The 23,127-nt window shown below is 50.6% G+C and overlaps 6 protein-coding genes across 6 annotated transcripts; 4 read left to right on the top strand and 2 right to left on the bottom strand.

Moving 5' to 3' along the window:
* Position 1: 1 nt before the first annotated feature.
* AKAW2_11397A (putative cellulose-binding GDSL lipase/acylhydrolase) lies at positions 2-1,295 on the top strand (the record flags this gene model as incomplete). Its single annotated transcript, XM_041683876.1, has 5 exons — positions 2-144; positions 215-297; positions 384-630; positions 744-999; positions 1,092-1,295. 5 exons carry the CDS (start codon positions 2-4, stop codon positions 1,293-1,295), a joined length of 933 nt encoding a protein of 310 aa, XP_041538117.1.
* Positions 1,296-1,933: 638 nt separating this feature from the next.
* Positions 1,934-3,146, top strand: AKAW2_11396A (glycoside hydrolase family 5 protein; the record flags this gene model as incomplete). The annotated part of the gene is made up of 5 exons (XM_041683875.1): positions 1,934-2,131; positions 2,175-2,327; positions 2,371-2,435; positions 2,479-2,576; positions 2,620-3,146. 5 exons carry the CDS (start codon positions 1,934-1,936, stop codon positions 3,144-3,146), a joined length of 1,041 nt encoding a protein of 346 aa, XP_041538116.1.
* Positions 3,147-4,961: 1,815 nt separating this feature from the next.
* On the top strand, positions 4,962-6,024 carry AKAW2_11395A (SUR7/PalI family protein; the record flags this gene model as incomplete). The annotated part of the gene is made up of 2 exons (XM_041683874.1): positions 4,962-5,099; positions 5,167-6,024. 2 exons carry the CDS (start codon positions 4,962-4,964, stop codon positions 6,022-6,024), a joined length of 996 nt encoding a protein of 331 aa, XP_041538115.1.
* Positions 6,025-7,020: 996 nt separating this feature from the next.
* AKAW2_11394S (uncharacterized protein) lies at positions 7,021-11,090 on the bottom strand (the record flags this gene model as incomplete). The annotated part of the gene is made up of 2 exons (XM_041683873.1): positions 7,021-10,878; positions 10,941-11,090. The coding sequence occupies 2 exons, from the start codon at positions 11,088-11,090 to the stop codon at positions 7,021-7,023; spliced, it is 4,008 nt and encodes a 1,335-aa protein (XP_041538114.1).
* Positions 11,091-11,848: 758 nt separating this feature from the next.
* Positions 11,849-19,340, top strand: FAB1 (1-phosphatidylinositol-3-phosphate 5-kinase FAB1; the record flags this gene model as incomplete). The annotated part of the gene is made up of 2 exons (XM_041683872.1): positions 11,849-19,167; positions 19,226-19,340. The coding sequence occupies 2 exons, from the start codon at positions 11,849-11,851 to the stop codon at positions 19,338-19,340; spliced, it is 7,434 nt and encodes a 2,477-aa protein (XP_041538113.1).
* A 1,657-nt stretch (positions 19,341-20,997) lies between these two features.
* On the bottom strand, positions 20,998-22,720 carry PYK1 (pyruvate kinase CDC19; the record flags this gene model as incomplete). Its single annotated transcript, XM_041683871.1, has 6 exons — positions 20,998-21,243; positions 21,300-21,381; positions 21,447-22,280; positions 22,380-22,501; positions 22,556-22,636; positions 22,694-22,720. The coding sequence occupies 6 exons, from the start codon at positions 22,718-22,720 to the stop codon at positions 20,998-21,000; spliced, it is 1,392 nt and encodes a 463-aa protein (XP_041538112.1).
* Between the last annotated feature and the right edge of the window lie 407 nt (positions 22,721-23,127).

Raw genomic sequence — 23,127 nt, 5'->3', positions numbered from 1 at the left:
CATGAAACTCCCACCCTCCTGGCTCCTCGCCAGCCTCACCATCACCATGACCGCTATCCCCACAGCCACAGCCAGACCATGGACCCAAGTACCACGACCAAGAGCAGAAAACACCACCACTAATCCCACCTACTTCTTCACCTTGTACGTCCTCGACAACCCCCTACCCCTAATCACCACTAACCCTATACTAAACATTAAACAATGAATATAGCGGAGACTCCTACTCCCAAACCGGCTTCAGCGCCTCAGGCACCCAACCCTCCGCCTCCAATCCCATGGGCAATCCAGACCTAGGCAAGCACCCATACACATACCCATCCCATCCCATTTCCTAAGTTCTCCCATCTTTCCCTACCATACTAATACTCAAGGGTAAAAAGGAATCGGCACCACAACCAACGGCCCCAACTGGATCGGCTACCTAACCACAACCGAAAACGCCTCCTTAGTCCTCAACTACAACTTCGCCGCGGGGGGCGCCACAATCGACAATGCCCTTGTCCCCGCATACCCGGGTGACTTAGCATCGCAGTTCCGGCTGTTTGAGGATGTGTATGCCCAGAAGCCGGAGACTGCGCCTTGGGATGCTAAGGATGCGGTGTTTGGGGTGTGGATTGGGATTAATGAGTATATTCCTCCCTTTTCCCTCCCTCCCTCCTTCTTCATTAATCTCTTTGTGTATTATTTATGTGGGTGTGGGGGGTGGGTGTATATGCTAATGGAAATGTATGGAATTATAGTATAGGAAATGCATACTACTCCACCGACGCAGCGACATACACACCCAAGCTCATATCCCGACTAGAAAGTCTCGTGGAGGAGGTATATAAGAACGGGGGCAGGAAGTTTCTGTTTCTGAATGTCCCGCCGACGAGTCGCAGTCCGTTGTTTTTGGATCAGGGTGAGGAGGTCGTCAAGCAGCATGCGGAGTATTTGGCGGTTTTTAATGAGAATTTGGAGGGGATGGTGGAGAAATTTAATAAGGAGAAGGGGGATGTAAGTCTTTCTTTTTCTTTCTTTCTTCCTTTCTCTCTTTTTCTTGGTTTCTTTGTGTGGGGGTGAAGAACTAACAAGGATGTTGTACTAAGGTAACTACCGTCCTCTATGACTCGTGGTCATTCATGACGAAAATCTTGGATGATCCGACAGCGTATGGATTCCCTAATGCCACGTGTATCGATGATGATGGGACGTCGTGTATTTGGTGGAATAATTATCATCCCGGGATGAAGTATCATCTTTTGCAGGCGGAGGATATGAAGGGGGTGATGGGGGGGTTGGGGGGGTGGTAGTAGTATTATTTTTATAGTATATTATTCATTTGTTGGATAGTACTACTACTACGTATACTACTGTATTTGAGATGATATATATACTAGTAGTGGTTTGGTATGGAACTTCTAGTTACTGTCGTCAATGCTCAGCTCGGTTTGTTCATTGGTTCATTGTTGATATGTAGTATAGACTGCACCGGTTATATATTTAAATGAGGGACTGCCCTACCGTATTCTGGCTGAATGCATCGCTACTATTACCATGTAACTGACATGAAAGCTCCACCTATGCACTACTCTATCCTCTCAGATGTTGATCCTTCTTCTCCCGTCACGGACCTCATTTCCGTATCAGTTTCATGACCCTGACCCTGCCAAGGCGGATCATTGACCGAGCGTAGTCCCTGCTTCGACTTTATCCGCCCTATAGGCATTGATGATATCTGCAGGTGTGAAGATCTGCAGCATTTCCTGTTTGAATATCCGTTATTCTCTACATTCGGACGTTTCAACTTGAATAAACGGCGGAGGAGATGTCTGGCTAAGTTGGTTACCTCCGTGCTAGATTGGGATAGTTGGGGTAGAAGAGGAATATAAAGGTTGGATACTCTCATCTCCTTGGACACTAAATGTAGACTCTTAATCGAGCAGTCATCATGAAGTTTCAGAGCACTCTGCTTCTTGCCGCCGCGGCTGGTTCCGCGTTGGCTGTGCCTCATGGTCCTGGACATAAGAAGAGGGCGTCTGTGTTTGAATGTAAGGGTCCATTACCTCGTCGTTGCGAAGCTGACAGAATAGGGTTCGGATCGAATGAGTCGGGTGCTGAGTTTGGAACCAATATCCCTGGGGTTTGGGTATGTATCATTGCCCAAGTATAGACGTATACTGATGTCGCAGGGAACCGACTACATCTTCCCCGACCCCTCTGCCATCTCTACGTTGATTGACAAGGGGATGAACTTCTTCCGCGTCCAGTTCATGATGGAGAGGTTGCTGCCCGACTCGATGACTGGTTCATATGATGAGGAGTATCTGGCCAACTTGACGACAGTAAGATGACTCCAGTCTATGTTGAGTAGTACTGACGAGATAGGTGATAAAAGCGGTAACGGATGGAGGCGCCCATGCGCTTGTCGACCCTCATAACTATGGCAGATAGTAAGTATGCAGTCCCCGTAGGTGATGCCTGCTAACAAAACAGCAACGGCGAGATCATCTCCAGCACGTCAGACTTCCAGACCTTCTGGGAGAACCTGGCGGGCCAGTACAAAGATAACGACCTGGTCATGTTTGACACTAGTAAGTACCCACAATCCTGTCAAGAATCATGCTGACAAGGCAGACAACGAATATCACGACATGGACCAGGATCTCGTGCTGAACCTCAACCAAGCAGCCATTAACGGCATCCGCGCCGCAGGTGCGACCAGCCAGTACATCTTCGTCGAAGGCAACTCCTGGACCGGCGCCTGGACGTGGGTCGACGTCAACGACAACATGAAGAATTTGACCGACCCCGAAGACAAGATCGTCTATGAAATGCACCAGTACCTAGACTCCGACGGTTCCGGCACTTCGGAGACCTGCGTGTCCGAGACCATCGGAAAAGAGCGGGTCACTGAAGCTACACAGTGGCTGAAGGACAATAAGAAGGTCGGCTTCATAGGCGAATATGCCGGGGGTTCCAATGATGTATGTCGGAGTGCCGTGTCGGGGATGCTGGAGTACATGGCGAATAACACCGACGTATGGAAGGGTGCGTCGTGGTGGGCAGCCGGGCCATGGTGGGGAGACTACATTTTCAGCATGGAGCCCCCAGATGGAACTGCGTACACGGGTATGCTGGATATCCTGGAGGCATATCTTTGAGGTCTGGGTGGGTCGCAGATGCGGTGCATCGGAGAACTATACGGAGTATCTTGTCCGGGTGGGCGGTGGTGGTACAGAGAGGAGAACTAGTATACATTAGTGGCAGCGCACTGACTGACGTCACAAGGCATTCCGTTTTGGACGCTCCATCCTTGTGCATTCTGTTGAGTGTTACCTGTAGGCACTAGGCAGTGAGGCACGCCTGTCGCTGAAATAGTGCACGTTGTACACAGTAATAAGTAGTCAGTGGATTCTTATCAACGATCCTCGAGTATAGCTCAACGAATTGCGTATGAAGTAGGGATCTGACGACCCACTGGTCATAGGATATACATAGTTCTCCTCATCAGCCTTATCGGATAAATGATGTTCGTGGATGAACACCGCGATGTTGTTGAATGCAAGAGAAAGCAACGAGTGCAGGTATGGCAGTGAAGGGATGGTCGAGGCCGAAGGAGGAACCATGGATGAGAGACGGGCCCGCCAAGACGCTCAACGTAAGCCCGGGTTAATAGTCTGGTCGATCGGATGAGGGTCAATCCCGGCACTTTCCCGTCTGCCGCGACGGTTGAGAATTGAAACAGCAGATTTGCTTCTTTTCATAGGTGGTCATGAAGTCATGACTCGACTAGTTGTGGTTGATTACGCCAGTTGCCTTGCTAAGAATACTCCGTGGTGATGATCCATCAATCACTGTCGAGATAACTCACGGGGCACTTCATCGGACGTCCCTGAGGCAGTACCATGGGACGGACAGCAGGGAATCTGTCGATGCAGAAGAAACTTCCGAGAATGTCATGCATACCAATAGAAGCATCCAACATGGACCGCGTATTGCCAAGCTCAGAATGATGAAGCCTAGTCAGTGGAGGTTCCGTGGTTGGTGGGCTGAGGGTGAGACACGCTCGTCCAGAGATCCAGGCTCACAGGAAATCTTGGGAATGAGATGGTTAAGCAGATTCCCGATGATGACGATCGCTACTTCACTGTACGGTGCCTCTTTGGTCCACCGTGTATCAGATAGGTTGGTTGTGGTGATACGATCCAACTCGACCCGATCGACATAAATTGCGCAGGACTACTCAGTTAATAGCCAGAATTCCCGTGTGTGTATAAAATTGATGAAAATGGAATACATCAACTGACTTGATCAAATATTAGAAAACAAGGTTAATACCAGAGTAATAATGATAATAATGAGGAAGAGGACGCGTATTACCCCAGCCACTTTCTGACGTGGCGGTAGGGCTGGTGAGTCTCCGCCACGAGGGTCAATTTCCTCAATGGGGATTAGTCCCTTGCAGTGTGTTCTGTGCAATGTCAACAGAAATATTGCTTGCTATGAAAATATCTGCTCATGACTAGAACCCTTTAACATAAAAGGCTCCACTATCAACCGTGCTGGATCCCGCGTTTGGGTTGCGGTGGAAACTCGCTCGAATTTATTATAGAAACAAGCGTGGCGTAGTCCATCATCTGCCCTCCGTGATTGGTCCGCTGATCAACCAAACTCTCTCCATCTGACTGCGCCTCCCCAATAAACTAAATTCAACGCAGTAAATAACAAGTAATTTTGTGTTGATCCCCCAGCAGCCTCTTTTATAAAATCATCCTGTCCCAGCCTTCTTCTCATCTTACATCTCTCACATTTTTCACCACCACCCATCAACTCTGATACACTCACGTTCAGTGTCCTGCTTCTATTTATTTAACCACCTGTTCGGACCTGAAATTAAATCTACCCCCCCGATAAGCAAGGGAAAACAACCACAGCATACATACATCCCCACGTCATCCTCCACATCAACCGTCACCATGGGTAAAGGCGGTCGCATTGTCTGCATCTTCACTCCATATGTCCTCACCATCGCCTCCTTAATATGCATCATCATGGTGGGCCTGGGCTGCACAAAATCCAGCTCCAGCACGCTAAATGATCTCTACTTCTTCAGAGTACGTCTTGCTTACATTTCATATGCATCCCCCACCCAAATGTCCGATCGTACTGACTCCGCTCCAGGCCAACCTCAAGAACATTACCTCCGAAGCCTCTTCCACCGCATCAACAGTATCCTCCGTCGTGAGTGACCTGACCGGTGTTTCGGATGGCGATCTCTCCGCTGCGCTCGAGGAAATCGAGAAACAATACAACATCGAGGACTTCTATGCCATCGGTCTTTGGGGCTACTGTGAAGGAAACATCACCTCCAACAACAGCTATCAAACCAGCAACTGCTCCAAGCCCGAGGCCGAGTTCTGGTTCAACCCTATGGAGATCTGGAACTTGGAAGAGACCGGTCTGGAGAATGCCCTTCCCAGCAACGTCAAGAGCGCCCTGAACACCTACAAGGCCGTTTCCAAGTGGATGTTCATCGCCTACGTCATCGCCTTCGCTCTCACCATCGTCGAGCTGGTCGTCGGTGTCTTTGCTATCTGCAGTCGCTGGGGTAGCTGCGTGACCAGCTTGGTGTCTGCTGTTGCTTTCCTCTTCACCGCTGCCGCTTCCGTCACTTCCACCGCCATGTTCGCCGTCCTCAAGGGCGTCTTCAAGTCCGATCTCGAGCAATACGGCATCAAGGGTCAAATGGGCAAGAACATCTACGTCGCCACCTGGCTCGCAGTCGCCTTCTCCCTCGGAGCCACTCTCTTCTGGATCATCAGCTCCTGCTGCTGCTCCGGTCGCTCCCCTTACAACCACCGCAACCGCAATCGCGCTGTCATGGCCGAAAAGACTCCCTACACCTACGAGGCTCTGGGCCCTCACGGCCAGACCCAGCCGATCCCTTACACCAACACCTCTTACCCTCCCCCGCCTCCGATCCACAACAACCAGACCACGGGTCGCACGAACGCCTATGAACCCTTCCGTCATGCTTAAATGATGGTCTATTACCAAAATCAATCTCAAAAAACACTTCCTGAATAAAAAAAAAAGGAAGGAATTCATTCAACATTTGTTCATACTGGCGTTCTGGTTTGGGTTGGCTCGGTCATGACAACAACAACAACAACCTGATGATGACATTTTTTTTTATATTTTATTTGTGTATTTTGTTTCCAGCCAAAGAAAAGGCAGGAAAGCTAGTGTGCATACCCGTGATACCCCGAGTATGGAGGATTTGGAACTTGGATTATAGAGCCCTTGGTCCGGTCTGATTCATTCAGTGCTGCGACTCTTGGCATGATGAATTAATGCTAGTTGCATCCATCTATTGTATATGAATTGAAAATATCTACCTTTATCCATTTTCACTATTTTATCTGGTAACTGGCCCATTAGTACTTCTTTCGTAAAGGGATAGACATAAGTTTTACATTATTGCCTGCGTGATTGATACTGTTCATTCATGGTGGAGCCGATCAAGGTATAATCAATCGATACCTGATTTAGTAAGGGGAAGAAGGGTGAAGGGAAAGATGCAAGTCGCTGTTTGGAAAAGTAAGATACTTACCTACTACGTTAACAATGCATTTGTCATTTGGTTCAGCTGAACAATGCTTCCTATTCGGGAAGTGGACAATGGCCACCTCTAGCTGTATAGCGACTCTTCGATTGAAATACCATCTGGCCTTGCTCTGAGAATCACAATACCCCTGTTAAAACAATCCACTTCCATTCTTCCCATCGAAGAGGCATTAGAATACGGGATTACTGGCTTAAAGATCATAACATATATGAACCACACTCCTCATATCTCTCATTAATAAAAATTTAAATTAGAAGACGAAATATAGTAGCGACCTTAATAATAGTAATACAAACAAAGAAGGCAAAATAACCATCTTAAAAATACAGCTGAAAAAAAGGGTATACGAAGAATAATCTCCCAGAAGATAAATGAAATAGAACCATGAATAGGGGATAGAATCGCCCTTATCGACGATATCCAGGACGCTGGATCACTCCCTTCTCGTCAACTGGCAGGTATGCGCCGCCTCGTCGGTTGCGTTCTGAAAGAACGGCCTGGTCCGCTCGTGCCCATTGCTTGAAGGGCGTGTTGGGGTCGTCGGACCAGACAGGGCCTTTGGGACGGATGTGTCGAAGGGACACGAACCAATTCTCATTGATACTTTCCGTGTCGGATTCGGGTTCAAGGTCTGAAAGCTGCTGCGCGAGCTGGGCGGCATCTTGGGTCTCTGCGCCGAGCTCAATGCTGGCTGTTTCGTGCGTCTCGTCAATCATTTCGTCGTCTTCGTCTTCGTCTTTGTCTTCCTCGCGTGAAAGGCCGGATCCGGCATCTGCGTCACTATCTGGGGGGAGTGGTATTGCGTTTGGCTTTGCTTCTGAATCGGTGTCATCGTCTTCATCGTAACTGGACTCGCTCACCATGTCGGATTCGGTTGAACCTTGTGGGGAGTGGGGGACTGAGTGGTGCTCTAGTTCCAACTCATCGTCCTGCTCTGTGCCTGCTGGGTTTGCCATTGCAGCTTCACTCTCGGGTATACTGGAGTCCAAGTCCGGTTTGGGTTGCTCGTCCATGATATACTCTCCACTCTCTGGGACGCTAGAGTCCAAGTTATCTTCCTGTGAGGCTTCGCGCGCAGCTGAGGGTATCTCCGCGCAATCGACGGCATTCTCCACGGCACTGGACTCTGGCTGTCCCGGCTCTGCCAGCTCTTCAGCAATGGCTGTTCCCTCACGAGTGTTGACCTGGCTTCGTGTCTCCTTTTCGTCCAAAGTAGACTTTAAGTACTGTTCTAATTGCGCAGACGGGGTGTCTTCATTCACAAACGGGTCTTGAACGTCGTAATAAATTTCGCCTGCAGGCACGGAAGAATCCAAGGGTTGATCGTCCACCGGCGGGCTATCCCGCCCGTGCCCAGTCTCATTGACTGGAATACCTGATACCGAACCCCGTTCCGAGTCTGTCTCCATAGCCTCTTCGTCCAATACTGGAAGGTCTGGTGCATTTGTGTCGCGCCTGACCTTTGTCTGAGGTGTGGGAGACGACATAACACACGACATATAATCCATATCCGTATCAGACTGGGTTCCCTGAGTCTCAGGACCAAAGGAATGGGCGTGGAAATTAGTGAATCGCTGGACAAGACTCCCCGTAAAAGAAGCGTTTGCTTTTTGAGATGCGATATCGGCATCGGGTGCCCCGGCTTGATCAGCGGGAACATACTGGGCCGCATTTGATTCAATCCCATGAGTGGTAATGCTCCGTTTCTTGTATGAAGGCCTAGAGTAGGACGACGAAAAAAATTCTTCATATGCCAACGACTTGGTACCCGCGGAGAGACACTGTTCAATATAGCGTGGATATTCCTCGAGGTGCTTGATTATGAAGTCATCCCATAAGAAAGACCGCTGCAAGTGTCCCTTGGAGCGGACGGCCTGGAGTTTCGAACAAAGCTCGGTAAAGTGAGCGAAGTCCCCTGAATAGTTCGGATAATCACGCCGAAACTTTTCATACACCCTTTGCGCCTCCTCCAGCTTTTGGGTGGAGTCGTTGATGTAGCTTCGGCGACGAACAACTATGTTCAACGCTGGTTCTTGAGCTGGCTGTTGATGAGACTCCATCTTAGGCCGTTTTGCAGGGGACTCTTGCTCTTGTTCGACCTCCGACACACGACGTTTTGGGCGCGACATTGCGGGCTGATCAAGGCCCGCTACAACTGCCCCGATCTCCGAAGGTATTGACGAAGGCATTTCTCGGTATGAGGAGAACGGATCTGACTTCTGTGAGTTGTGCATCTGGCCATTGGTCGACACACTGCGCGGTTGAACTCCTGAAGCAGATGAATTGAGCCCCATGTCCGACGTCGTATACGTTGTTGTGTCTTTATGCAGACTGCCGTTGCTCACTTGTGTGCCAAGTATATCGGAGTTCTTAGTAGCGGTGGCGCTATCTTGACGATCCTGGGATGAAGACCCTTTGGATCCACTACTGGCATACGTGTTCAGGATCCGTGACTGAGATGACGATTTCGCTGCGTCAGATGACAGCTGCCCATCGTGACGAGTTTGTGAACCAGCGTCCTTTTTAGCAAAGTCTCCAGATCGACGGCTAACATTGTTGTCCGGCGTGTCCACAACCTGCACATGTTCGCGAATGCGAGGCCCAGGAAGTGATGAGCCAGAGCTTGTAACCTCCTGTTCTGATTGACTAGTAAGTTGCACTTGTTGGGCATCACCAAGCGGGCACGGAACGGACGTGTCCATCATCGAGTCTTCGCTTTCAGCATCGGACATATCCTGAAGAACCTGAATGTGGTCTGTATCTTTCATCGGAGTCGCCTCACGGCCAACAAGCTGACCATCCCCGTTGGGGCCGAGATCAATAGGGCCCTCCTTAGTCGTGAACATCGGTTGTGGTATGCTTTGATTGCCACGAGCAGACTCCAAGCTACCTCGCGGCGGCTGTTCGGATGTCTCGTTTTTTGACTCTCCTCCCTTCCTAAAGGTACGAACACGCACTGGGCTGCTATCTGCAGGCAAAACCTGACGTGAACGTGACCCCTGCTCTGGGGAACTTGACCATTGTGACGTCAAAGGCTCGCCCTCTGATTCCGAATCGGTTTGAGGTGTAGGGCTGGGCTGGCTAGGAAGAAGCTGGCGAGATTCAGTCTCCATATCCACAGACATCTCCTCTCGAGCCATGCGACTCCTTCGGAGTGCCGTTTTGTTCCATTGATCAAGGAGTCTGGGCGGCACATGCCCTTGTGGCGTGCTTTCTCCTGGAGATGGTGGTATCCAACGGCGCCTATGTTGTTCCAGCAGTTCAGCTTGCTCTTTTGGGATTTCTATGTCTCTCCGTCGAATCTTTGTCATCCCATGCCATGGATCGGTATGCCTGGGATACGGTCTCTCCGGTTTCATAGATTGAGGAGAATGTTTAATAGGACTTCCCTGAATCGTAATGGATGCTGACTCATTCTCTGTAACAGCAGCATTTGACTCTTTTGCATATTCTTCGCCTGGTGGATCACAGGGTGGCTGGCTGACTCTCTGGGTCGCCGACTCACTTGGAAGTCGAATGAGGGTATCAGGTTTCCCTGTCCCCGTGGCATTCTCAAGCCTCGTGGGGCTGATAGCCGATGAACTTCGCCGGACAGTCATGGAGTTGGGGGAAGGTTTGGTGACCTCGGCACTGTTCTGTCTACTCCGAAGTTGTTCTCCAGCCTTTGTCTTTCGTCTGTGCACAGGGTCACTACTTGATTCGGGAACATTCGGCGCTCCGGCACGCATTTCTGCATTCCCCAATAAACTATTTGTCATATGAGAACAGCTAACAGACGAGGTACGAGCCGCTGGACTCTTGAAAGCGGACATTGGGGGTAGTTGGGACATGAGAATGTCTTGCGAAGCAGATATCCGAGTGTCTTGGTAAGCCTGTGTTCCAAAGGTATCATCAAATGGCTCCGCATGTGCCACATCTTGCGCCTCAGAGCCTCTAAGACCGTGAACGACATGTTGCATCAATTTCTTGACGGAAGGATTCTTATTGACGAGCTTGCCCTGCGGGGCTGATTTGATTTTGCCGCGGCCCCAGTCGATATCGAAACGTTGAACATATAGATGAACCTTTGGCTCAACTATCGTATACTCCAGGACTATCTGAAAGTCCAACAACTGGATATAGTAACCCCGAGCCAGGTCCGCGCCCAATGGATGTTCCGGTGCTGTTTTTCCGTATACCCGTAATGCCTCATGTGTAAGAACAGCCTCGATCTGGGATTTGGAGTCGGTCAAGATTAATTTGGGTACATCCTCTTGCTCCCTCCACTAGTCGGGAAATATAGTCAGTACAATAGTCCTCATAGCGGCAGGAGGTTGATCAAACTTACACCTTGGATCAAAGCCGAATGCTGAACATGGGCAGAAAAACGAAGGTTACTACCATCATCTTCGTACTTAGTACTACTAGCTGAACCTTGACTATAAGATGCGAGACATCTCTCAATGACGGGTGCAATCCAGATCTCGGCGGAGGCCATCGTGAGGATCTAGAAGCAGGCAAAGGCGAGCGAGCTTTTTGGTATAGGGCCACATAGTCTGGTGATAGATTTCAGCAGATGAAGATTTGGTTAGTGTACGTATACGGATCCGCGTTGGTTTTCATTCCATCTGTAGGAGCAGAACTGTATAGTGGGTAGCAGTACTCATGATCTTATCGCTTCGATTATTTGAGTCTGGCTCCTAGCGCAAGCTGCGCAGCTCATTAATTTGTTCCCGGCAGACGCGACCTCGTCGGCAACCGACGCGCCTGACCGCCTTCACGGTGGCGCTTCAATACACTAGCCACACCACCAGCCACAACGCGGTGGTCGGCGCGAACCACGTCATTGGGCAGCGGCACATGTCATGGGCACCGCCCGAATCCCTGTTGCTGCTAATCGACGAGGTCTAGACAGTAGACAGTGCAGCCTGTCTCATTCAGCATCTCTTCTCCCCCGCTTTGCTCCTCTTCTCTCATCGGAGACAAAGGCTGCCTTGCCTGCCCTCCTCGGTGTCTTCGACTGACTAATTTTCTTTTCATCCGACTTCCCTCCAGAGAATGTGGAGTCCAACTCACCCATGCATGGACACTCACCGCACAGACTCCGATCACCGAGCAACGGAAGCTTCTCCGCAGCAAGATACCGCAAATGCTTGCCACCCCTTGCCTTGCTAAACCCGTCTGATTAACGTTCGATAAGATTCCGCGGGGATATCTGCTTTTTCGTGTCCCATCTCGGGGTACGAAGAAGCCTGTATGGCTTCCCAACAGTCCCAGGGGACTTCGAGCCCCTCCGCCTCTTCTGTCTTCCTTCCTCTCGGTCGCCGCGGTTCTCGAGCTTCTGTATCGACGCAGGCGGAACGTGAAAGTCTGCACGCAGCCCTCGATCAAATACATACCGCTGCCTACCAGTCGGACGCCTTGACAGTTTTCAACGAGTTTACGAGCCCTCCTGCCCCATCATCTGCAACAGACGAGAAAACCATATCCGGCGAGCTGCAAGGTGGGCTGAGCGGGCTATATAGTCGCTTTAGGACATCGGTGGGTGGTATTGTGGGCGGGGTTGGGAAATCTTCAGACAAGAATACCGCGGATGATACTGGTTTAAAAAGTCCTCCGTCAGAGCGCTCTTCCATAAAGCCTACCCATGAGTCTTCGGAATCCCATCAGCAACATGCGGGCTCGTCACAAGGCTCAAGGCTTCACTCACCGGCTCCTGGGAGCCAGCACTCCTTCCAGGATAGTGTTTCTGGAGCCGGGAAGAGCGCAAAACATCCTCCCAAATCAACGAATTCATCTTCGAAGCCGTTAATATCACCTGCGCTGAAATCCCCGGTGCCACCGTTACCCAAAGCTACGGGTAGCTCAACAGCCATTGACCCGATGGTAACCGAGCTTCATGTGAATGCTACTCATGCCTCAAGTACGAACTCGGTCAATCTTTCCACTAACAGCCTGCAAACTGTGGAGTCCGCTGGCACGGACAGGGAAGATGGCCCTCATACTGCATCCATGTCCTCATCGGGTTGGAGCCAGCGGCTCTCGAATTCCCCAGTATTACAGGTCAAATCCAGTTCCGCGAACGAAGCTCCAGCAAGCCATGATATCAGCAGAACGTCTACCATGGGAAGTCAGGTGCCTGAAAATTTTCGAAGGTCGGATTCACAGGGAACTCATGAGATAGAGGCTGCTTTGCCTGGCCCGCTGCGAAAGGCTAAACGTTCAATTGATGGAACCCAAGATGGTATCCCTTTCCCGCCTGAAAGGCTACGATCGAATTCAGGCGCGTCATTCAGCTTGGACAGAATCAACACGGCCTCTGGATCAAGGACGAATAGCGTCACTCAGTACAACAGCAATGAGGTAGCTCCATTCATTGAAAAGCAAGTTCCCTCTGGAGTTGCTACGCCATTGCCAATGCCCGATGATGAGGCTCAACGGAAGGAATTACCAAAGCCGCTAGTCAAACATAAGACTGGAGAAAGGCAGTCCATATCGAGTGCCAGCCGGTTGCCAGGATATGTGGCATCCCAAGCCTCCACAGCAGAGTCCGTAACTGGCCCACCACCGCTGGCTCCATTAAACACGTCTGTGGACCGCGTTTCTGGCACGGATGGAAGAAGCTGGCGGCCGCATGCGAGTGGCGATGGCGTCATGTCCCAGCTCCGAAGCAAGCTACTAAGCAAAGAATTTTGGATGCGAGACGAAAATGCCAAAGATTGCTTCCATTGTGGCGAACCTTTCTCTACATTTCGACGAAAGCACCACTGTCGGACCTGCGGGCAAATTTTCGACTCTAAATGCACATTATTAATCCCGGGTGACCGGTTTAGCCAAACCGGAACAATACGTGTGTGCAAGCCTTGCGAGGCAATGATAAATGGCCATGACGACGATTCTTCCGAGTTCTCTGACAGCGAACAAAGCCCCATACCGCTCCATCCCCGGATGTCCGAATTCGGGGCGGGAATTTATCCGCGTATTCCTTCTGAGGAGGATGATACCTCATCGGTTGTGTCTCAGTCCATCGAACATGTGATGAAGACTCCTACTATGGCCATTCCCGCGACACGGCGTGCAGGAGAAGGCCACAACCGCCGCTCAGCTGTGCTTGAGATTAGCCCAGATAGACCTCTAGCCCGGCCGACGTCCTCAAGATCCTTGAAGTCGTCATTGAGTGGGAGACCTCATTCAATGGGCCACAAGCGTCACCATTCCCGTCAGCAGTACATCCGAAGCTTCAAACCTCACCACGATGACCGTGCACCGTTCCAGCGGCGCCAAATAGATGATGCCGTGCATGAGTCCCGGTTGCCTGCATTTCATAAAGATAATATCATCGATCCTGACCTGGCACAGTACCTCTCTGATGATGCCTCCAGTGGCGAGGAACAGCCCAATCTAATGTCTGCTGTATCAGAAGGCTCGTTGTCCAAAAGTGGTGGAGAAAGTGAGCGTACTACATTTAGCGGACTGCTTGCAGCCATGAAGAAAGGCCGACACGCGTTTGGAGATCGAAGTGTTGCTGGTTTAAACTCTTTTGGCCGCGAACCAGATGATGGTAGTGTTAGCAGCTCGAGAGCAGTAAATTTGCCTCGCGCTTCCCGTCGGCGCAATCTTAGTGTTGCAAGTAGTATTCATCAGCGTCACTCTCCGAGAGCATCGAAAGATAGCATGTTTAACTCCCTTGAACAACCGCCTGCTGTTCATGTTCTGCCCCCGGGAGTTCCACCAAGCGGCTTCAAAATGACCAGAAGCTCATCTATGAGAGGAGCAGGTGCGCCTCCGGTCGAGTTAAACAAGGCTAGCCTGCAGCATGTTCGCAAACTGCTGCGACAGCTCCTCAAAGACTCGTCCGTGCCAAACGTCTCCAAGTGGGAAACGGCTCTTTTGCCGATACTTCTTAAGGCAGCGGACGAGGTCGTACCGGACGTACAGGGGGGTGACGATATGGATATTCGTCACTATATAAAGCTGAAAAAGATCCTGGGTGGCCGACCAGGAGATACTTCCTATGTTTCCGGATTGGTATTCACGAAAAATCTTGCCCTCAAAAGTATGTCGAGGAGCATACCGCAACCAAAGATCTTGATAATAGCTTTCCCCCTCGAATATGCAAGGCATCAGCAACATTTTATGAGCCTGGAACCTGTGATCCGGCAGGAACGTGAATTCCTTGCGAATCTGGTGAGCAGAATAGCTGCTTTGCGACCTAACTTACTTCTCGTTGAGAAGAACGTCTCCGGCTTGGCCTTGGAGCTGTTGGAAAAGGCCAATATCGCAACCGCATACAATGTCAAGTCGTCAGTACTTGAAGCTGTGTCTCGATGCACTCAAACAAGGATCATCACCTCTATGGACAAATTGGTGACCACCCCGGTGCATAGTGACTGCGGCAGTTTCGATGTCAAGACATACGTGTACAATGGCCGGAAAAAGACGTACATGTATCTTTCTGGCTGCCGCAAAGAATTGGGTTGCACGATTGTTTTGCGCGGCGGTGATAGCGAGGTGCTTGCAAAGGTCAAAAGAATCACTGAATTCATGACTTACGTTGTCTACAACCTCAAACTGGAGACCTGCTTGATGAGAGATGAATTTGCGCAGATGCCGGCATTGACTGATGCTGAGAAGGAAAAGAAGATAGATGCAGGACACGACTCTAACGAGGGGTTGAGCAGTTCCTCGCCTAAAGACACAATAACCGACCCGGAGACTGCAAGCGAAGTGCCCGACGACGTTCCGAGGCCAACTTACTACGAAGATATTGTTCGGGACCATGAAACGAAGGTTCTATCCGCGTCTCCGTTTGTCCAGTTTGAGCCACCCTACCTGCTCATGCGTGCCCGAGAGATGGAGCGGAAATTGGCTTATCTTAAGCGCCTCCGCGACAAAGACCTTAACCTTGACCAGCCAGCAGATGAGAAGGCTAAATCCCAGAAATTCATACTGATAACCCCTGAAATGGTTCATGAGTCACCCGAGGGTGCTCCACCTAAGGTTAAAGAAGTCCTACGCGCAGCCCATGATGCTGAGTATGATAGAGCTCTTCATCATTATCAAACCCAGAAACGTCAGTGGGAGGCTTATGTCGCCGGAAGCGTCGGCCTTTTCGATCCGTACGCCCACCAAAACATCGTCGTCCTCTTCAGCCTTGTCTGCACTACAACGTCAATTCCCTGCTCTGGTCCAGATCTTCTTGCGCTCGAGTACTACAACGAGCATGGCGGCGACCCGATATTCGAACCAGACTGTACTTTAGGACAGTATGTCGAGGATATCTGTCTACATGCAAATGCAGTATGTACGGCAAATGGTTGCGAGAAGCGAATGTTTGAGCACCACCGTCAGTATGTGCATGGTGAAGCCCAGATAAGCGTTTTCACCCAGCCCTACCCCTCAAAACTGCGAGGTCTCCAAGACACAATTTTGATGTGGAGTTGTTGCAAGATCTGTGGTAATGAGACTCAGGTCTTTCCGATGTCGGAAAGTACTTGGAAATACTCATTTGGGAAGTATTTGGAACTCTCCTTCTGGAGCAAGAACCTCCATGCTCGAGCGGGCATTTGCCCTCATGACTTGCAGCGTGACCACCTTCGCTTTTTTGGCTTCAAAGATGTTGCTATACGAATCCACTACGACAGCATCAACTTGCTTGAGATAATTGTTCCTAGAACCCGGGTTACATGGAAAGTGGACAATGACTTGAAACTCAGAAACGAGGTGTATCAGCGAATGGAGCATCGCATCACCCGGTTCATGGTTTCAGTCAAGGCGCGGCTGAAGGGGATCAATGTTGAGAGTGTTATCCCTAAGCAAGCCGAAGATTGCAAAACACAGATAGAGCATCTGAGTAAGAAGGCCAACGAGGACCACATCCTCTTGATCAAACAGCTACAGGAAAAATACACCAACTCGCGATACTGGGAAGTAATCCCTCTCAATGAAGTGCTCCGCTCCGTTCAGGAGAAAGTCGTCGAATGGGATGCTGCCTTCGCTGAATTTGAGAAGAATTTCTTCCCCTCGGAAAAAGATATCAAACGATTGGCTACTCTGCAGCTGAAGAAAATCTTCCTGGACAAGGATGTGTCGGTGATCCCCGAAGAGCCTCCTACCACACCAAATGAGGCTGACAATGAAATCATCGAAATGCCGGAACGGATGCGACTAACGCGCCGTATGACCCTTTCCCCGGAGAAGGCCCAGGATGTCCTAGTATCTGTTGTCGAAGAGCATTCGGGGGAGAAAGATGTTGCAGGAAGCCAGGAGAGTGATGCCATCAAGTCCGATGATGTCGGCTCTGCAACTCTCTCTTCCAGTTCAGGGAGCTCGCAGTTTTCACCCCCGCAGGCTGAGATTGCGGCCGAAAAAGAGGTGCAGCATCTGGATCTCGCAACACCTTTGAATCACTCTGAGCATCCGGTCCTAGCCCCGCCCACCACGAAGGCAATAGACAGTCAGGAGCCCCGGGAAACCTCGGAGCCACTGGAGCCATCAGAGCCAAAGGCTACCCCTACTGATTCTGACGTGAACTCGACGGAACCCACTTCTGAAGAGCCAAGTGTTCGTCAGAGAAAGAAAAGCGATGAACCTGAAAGAACTCCAACTCCAAGTCGTTTCCCATCTGCTATTCCCCGACTTGCCGAAGCTACTTTGCGACGCAGTGGAAAGTCTACATCTCCACCATTATTTCGGGCTCAAACGCAACCTGCTCCTTTCCACAGGGACCTCGGAAATGATACAACCCCAATAAAGGGCATGAAAATCGCCTTTGGCAGATTGACACCGTCTGATGGAGCTCCAAGTCCTCCACTGGACTCCAGGTCAAGGTCTTCGGACAACAAGAAGCTCTCGGAACGTTTCAATCTGGCCCTCCGAAGTGGAAGAATGACACCAGGCTCATCTCTCATACCGCGTTCTATTCCGACCCGAAAGAATACCCGAGTCTCGAACCTGGCTAAACACTTCGAACAATTGAGCCGTGAGTTTGAAAAGGAACGACAACGAGAAAGAGCGCGACGAGCTGCCAAAGGTACTCATTCTCGCGCAATCCCAATAGCTTCCTCGAAACCAATCGTCGAGGTATACAAGAATGTCAGGGAAGCAGTTGAAGAACGGGAGCCTTCTGGCGAAGGGGAAGATTTCATACCCCCAGCATCACGCGTCCCGCCGGACCAGTCAGGCAGAAACAGTGATGATATGCCGAGGCGGGATTCTGAGGAAGAGAGCAGGCAGGAGGATATTACACAGGAGCCTTCTGCAGCTAAGGAAGAAAAGGAGGGCGCTAGCCCGGAGGACGAACATGTCTTATCTGAGGTCGAAGGTGAGGAACACAGTGATGAAGACCGAGACGACCTGCAAAGACTAGACTCGAATGATGAGTTGAAGATGTCGCCTGAAGACGAGTCGATGGACCTGAAAGAGTTCCCCAAGCATGAGAGGAGTACGCTATTGAAGCTGCTGACCAACTTCTGGTCAGAGCGTTCTGCCAGCGGTTGGGCACCTCTAGATTATCCGCTTACCATGTCCGATCACGTTTTTGCGGATTGCGACATAATCGTGCGGGAGGACGAACCAAGCTCCCTGATCGCGTTCGCGCTGGACTCCAGCGACTACAAGGAGAAATTAGAAGCCATCCAAAGGCGCTACGAAGAGCCTGACGAGAAGGACACGTATGAAGAGGATGGCAACGATGCTTTGGACGAGACCCGGGTCGAACATGCACTCTTGAGGTCGACAGGTACACATCTGAAGTATCAATTCCAGGAAGGTCAAGCGAAAATGCTGTGCAAGGTATTTTATGCGGAGCAGTTTGATGCCTTACGGAAGAAATGTGGAGTCGCAGAGCGGATTGTAGAATCGCTCTCTCGATGTGCCAAATGGGACTCCAAGGGAGGAAAGACCAAATCCCTATTCTTGAAGACTCTCGACGATCGCTTCATTCTCAAATCGCTGTCGCCCATTGAAACACAGGCATTCCTGAAATTCGCCCCAGCGTATTTCCAGATTATGTCCGAGGCACTGTTTCATGAGCTGCCGTCTGCAATTGCGAAGATGTTTGGTTTCTACCAAGTGATCATCAAGAACCCCGCTACTGGGACAGAGTTTAACTGGTTCCTCCTGTTGATGGAGAACTTGTTCTACGATCGTGTTCCTACTCGGATTTTCGATTTGAAGGGCTCCATGCGGAATCGCAAAGTCCAGAGTACGGGAGAACGCAACGAGGTTTTGCTAGATGAGAACATGGTGGACTTCATCTACGAAACACCGTTATTTGCGCGGGAGCACTCAAAGAAGCTTCTGAGCCAGAGCGTCTGGAATGATACTCTATTCCTAGGGCGCCAAAACGTGATGGATTACTCACTTATGATCGCTATCGACGAGAGCCGTTCAGAGCTCGTGGTTGGCGTGATCGATTGCATCCGCACGTACACCTGGGATAAGAAACTAGAATCTTGGATTAAAGATCGTGGATTCGCTGGTGGTGGAAAGAACAGACCTACCGTCACCAGTCCGAAGGAGTACAAGAGTCGATTTAGAGAGGCGATGGCGCGATACGTGCTCCAGGCCCCAAGGTATGTTTCTGAAACCTCACATTCTTAAAACCGCAGCATTTACTGACATGGCCATAAGCTGTTGGCACCAATTCCAAAATTCCCAGCTCTACAGATACGCCCCAGTCGAACACTACCCGAGCCAGAGTTATGCCGCCGCGGACGCTGATGCCCTCGAGGAGATGGCAAGCTGAGCGAATTAGTTCCCCCGCGGACCGTTCTGTACTGATTAAGACCCTCATGACGGATATGACTTGACGAACACGACATGATGTACCAAAAATTCCCACTTCCAGTTCATTCATTGATGCTACATTTGCACTTGGCGTGTCGATCCAACTTTTGTGTACGGTCTTTGAGCGGTATTTTCTCTTTTCTATTACTTTTGCTGTTTTCTCCTCGTTCCACAAGCATTCCTTCATTTTAATGAGTGTACGAGACCACACCACCACACCACTACCTAGACTAGGACTTATCATAATACCACACACCCAGCCATAATGACCATGATGATAACACAAGCATAATATAATAAAACATCAATCTGAAGTAGCCATCTTACATTAAATTTCAACAGACACAATAATCTAAAAACAATACCCGAAGTAGTAAAACATAGTAGTAATCCTTTTTCCGGAAGAACCCCGCGAGTGTCACACATCCCGAACACACCATCGGCTGAATTCGGGACGCTCGGGTTACCACTCGGGAATCTGATTTGCTGCTCCGCGGTTTTAGTTCTCCTTCAATTCAGTTTTGGGCAATTCGCATTTCCCACACCGTCGCGTGCGCGGATTTTCTTTCTTTTTCTTTTTCTTCTTTTTCGTGTGGCTCCTCTTTTTCTTCTCTTCTCTTATTCACCCCTTCTTCTTGCTTTTTGTGTGTTCGTCAATTTTGTTGACTGTGATTGCTCTCTCTCTATTGCTCCCAGACCGGGGTGTAAGAGAGCTATCGGGATAACTTAAACCTAGTAGCCTTATGCTCCGCGCTGCGCTGTGCGCTACGACGAACTCACTATTTACCATGACTAACTGATTTACTGCCAGTGGCTGCTGCTACTAGTTTACCACTCACGAGCTATAGGCTGGATTTCAAATGTGAAAGATTGACAAATGCCTTGCTTGCTTGCCTCGGTTGGGGGGGGCTTCTTGTTCCGTTCCCCCGCACGAGAGAGGAGGACTCGATTCGAGGGGCTTTCCTCTCTCTCTCTTGCGCCCTCTTTCTCTCCTTTTCTCTTTTGATTTACTACTCAGCTCCTTCTTTCCTTCTGCAACTGTCTTCTTTGACTGTTGATTGTTTACAAACTACGTCCGATTCATGTCTTCGGACATGCCGTTCATGGCTTACGTCGATGCGATTCGTTATCGACGAATATTAACTCTTTTGCTCGACGAATGATGGATTTTCAAATGATCCGGGTTGCATTTCCACTAACAAATCATACTGACTGACTCTCAGGCCGCTTACTTTGTTCAAGACATGAGAACAACTTATTAAATTCTAGCTTTTGATCGCAGTAAAGTCCACCAAACATGGCTGGCTAACTAACGTCAAATCAAAATACATACACATTACGTTCCCAAGGTGTGTGTCTTCCCCCAGCGCATTTCGGGCTCAAAGTGAATGTGGTGGTAGACGCAAGTGCGCACTCCTGGTGCTCCTCGTCCTGCCCCGACTAACGAGTCTCGCAGTGAAGACACAAGCAGTCTACCGCGGGCAGACTACCTGGGTCGTCGCATGGCGGCGAGACCGGTCTACGATATCCAGAGACACACCCTTGACGCTTTCTATCCAATCGCTGTCGTTACCGTGTCATCCACCAACCGGTGGCATGCCAGACTGCTTTTGCATTTACTCAGCCAGGCCAAGGTTCTCCTCAGCAGGGACCACACGGACGGTGTTGGTGTGGCCCATACCGCCGCGCCATCCCTGGACACAGACGATGTTGTCACCCTTGTTGATGATGCCGAGCTTGAGGGCGTGGTTGATACCCCACTTGAGACGGCGGTCAACATCCTCCTGCCAGACCTTGACGTTGAAGTCGGGCTTCTTCTCGGGGAAGAGGAAGGGCCAGACACCACGGTACAGGTGAGAGTACTGGTTTCAACACGTTAGCACACGACTCTCGAAACAACACTAGCTTCTCGACTTACCCGGGAGGCAGCGGGGTTACGGGTGACCATGACAATGGGGCACACGGGGCGGTACTTGGAAAGGTAGCGAGCAGTTTTACCGCTACAGATCTGTCAGCACTCATCCTACCCGACTGAATATATCCAAATGGAAGCGTCGCTACATACCTGGTAGTCAAGACGACAATGGCACCAGCATTGAGTTCCAGACTGGCGCTAACGGCAGCCATGGCGATGGACTCGACAGTGTCGGTGGGGCGAGGAGCAAGGTTGCGGAGCTCATCGAACACGTTGAAGTGAGGGATGGCGACCTCGGCGAGCAGGCAGGTCTCGGACATCATCTTGACGGCCTCGTTGGGGTAGTTACCCTTGGCGGTCTCACCCGACAGCATGACACAGTCGGCACCGTCAAGGACGGCGTTGGCAACATCGGACACCTCGGCACGAGTGGGACGAGGGTTGTATGTCATGGACTCGAGCATCTGAGTGGCACAGATGACGGGCTTACCCTTGATGTTACACTTGGCGATCATCATCTTCTGGGCGATGAAGACCTTGGGGGCGGGGATCTCGATACCAAGGTCACCACGGGCAACCATGACACCGTCAGTCTCCTCGAGGATCTCGTCGAAGTTGTTGACACCCTGCTGGTTCTCAATCTTGGCAATGATCTGGATCTCCTTGCCCTCCTCACCCAGAACCTCACGGATGTGGCGGATGTCGCTACCGCGGCGGATGAAAGAAGCGAAGACCATGTCGACCTTGTTCTTAACACCGAACTTGAGATCGGCAATATCCTTCTCGGAAAGGGCGGGGAGGTCAACGTCAGTGCCGGGCAAGTTAACACCCTTGCGGGAGGAGATGTTGCCGTTGTTCAAGCAGCGGACGCGGATGGTCTTGTCGTCTACGACTTCGAGGACCTCGAAGGAAAGGATACCGTCATCAACATAGATGAGCTTGCCAGGAGAGATCACCTTGGTGATGTTCTTGTAGTCGAGGTACCTACAAGACGACTGGTTAGCGGAGTCCGTGCACAGACAAGTCTGGGCTGGTCTCCCAATCCACTTGCAGTGGTCGGAAGAACGCGGGGAGGAGGCTTACATGTTCTTGTCGTCGGAGGCGGTGGCATATTGATCATCGGTGGTGATGTTGAGCTCGTGGCCCTGCTTGATAGGGATATCCTTATCGTCGGGGGTGTTTCCGGTACGGATCTCGGGACCTTTCTACGGAGGAGTCAATTTGGGGATCGCGACCGGCCAAGGGACCGGAGAACTTACGGTATCGAGAGCAATGGCGAGAGGACGTCCGACCTGGGTCTTGGCGGCCTCACGGGCGTTGTCGATAACAGATTGGTGGTACTGGGGCGGGTCAGCATACTGTCATGTGCCAATGCACGGATGGGGACCGCTTCTTACCTCATAGGAACCGTGGGAGAAGTTCATGCGAACAACGTTAAGACCGGCTGCAAGCTAGTCAGCTGATTGATACCTTCCAGAGTGAATAGGTTAATCGGTCGTACCAGTGCGGAGAGAGTTGATCTTCTCCACGGAGTTGGTCTTGGGGCCTAAAGAAAAAATCGGAGGTTAGCTTGAATGAGGTCAAGTGCGGGGTGCGAGGTCTTCATGAAGGGATGACATTCGCGACGACACAACTGGCAGGAACATACCGATGGTGCCGATGATGGAGGTGCGGCGGAAGTTCTTGGAGGGCACCATCTCAGTGTTGAGCTTGGAGTGCCACTCCAACTTCATGCGGTTGCTCAGGTGGTCGAGGGAAGAGCTGGCGGCCATCTTGACGGATGATTGATCTCTACTGAACTAACAGGAAAGACAGAAGAGAAAGGGATTGA

The sequence above is a fragment of the Aspergillus luchuensis genome, chromosome 1 (assembly GCF_016861625.1).
Source record: "Aspergillus luchuensis IFO 4308 DNA, chromosome 1, nearly complete sequence".
In the NCBI taxonomy this organism is placed as follows: domain Eukaryota; kingdom Fungi; phylum Ascomycota; class Eurotiomycetes; order Eurotiales; family Aspergillaceae; genus Aspergillus; species Aspergillus luchuensis.
Note: the sequence above shows the minus strand (reverse complement) of the source record. Positions and strands in the feature narration are given on the sequence as shown.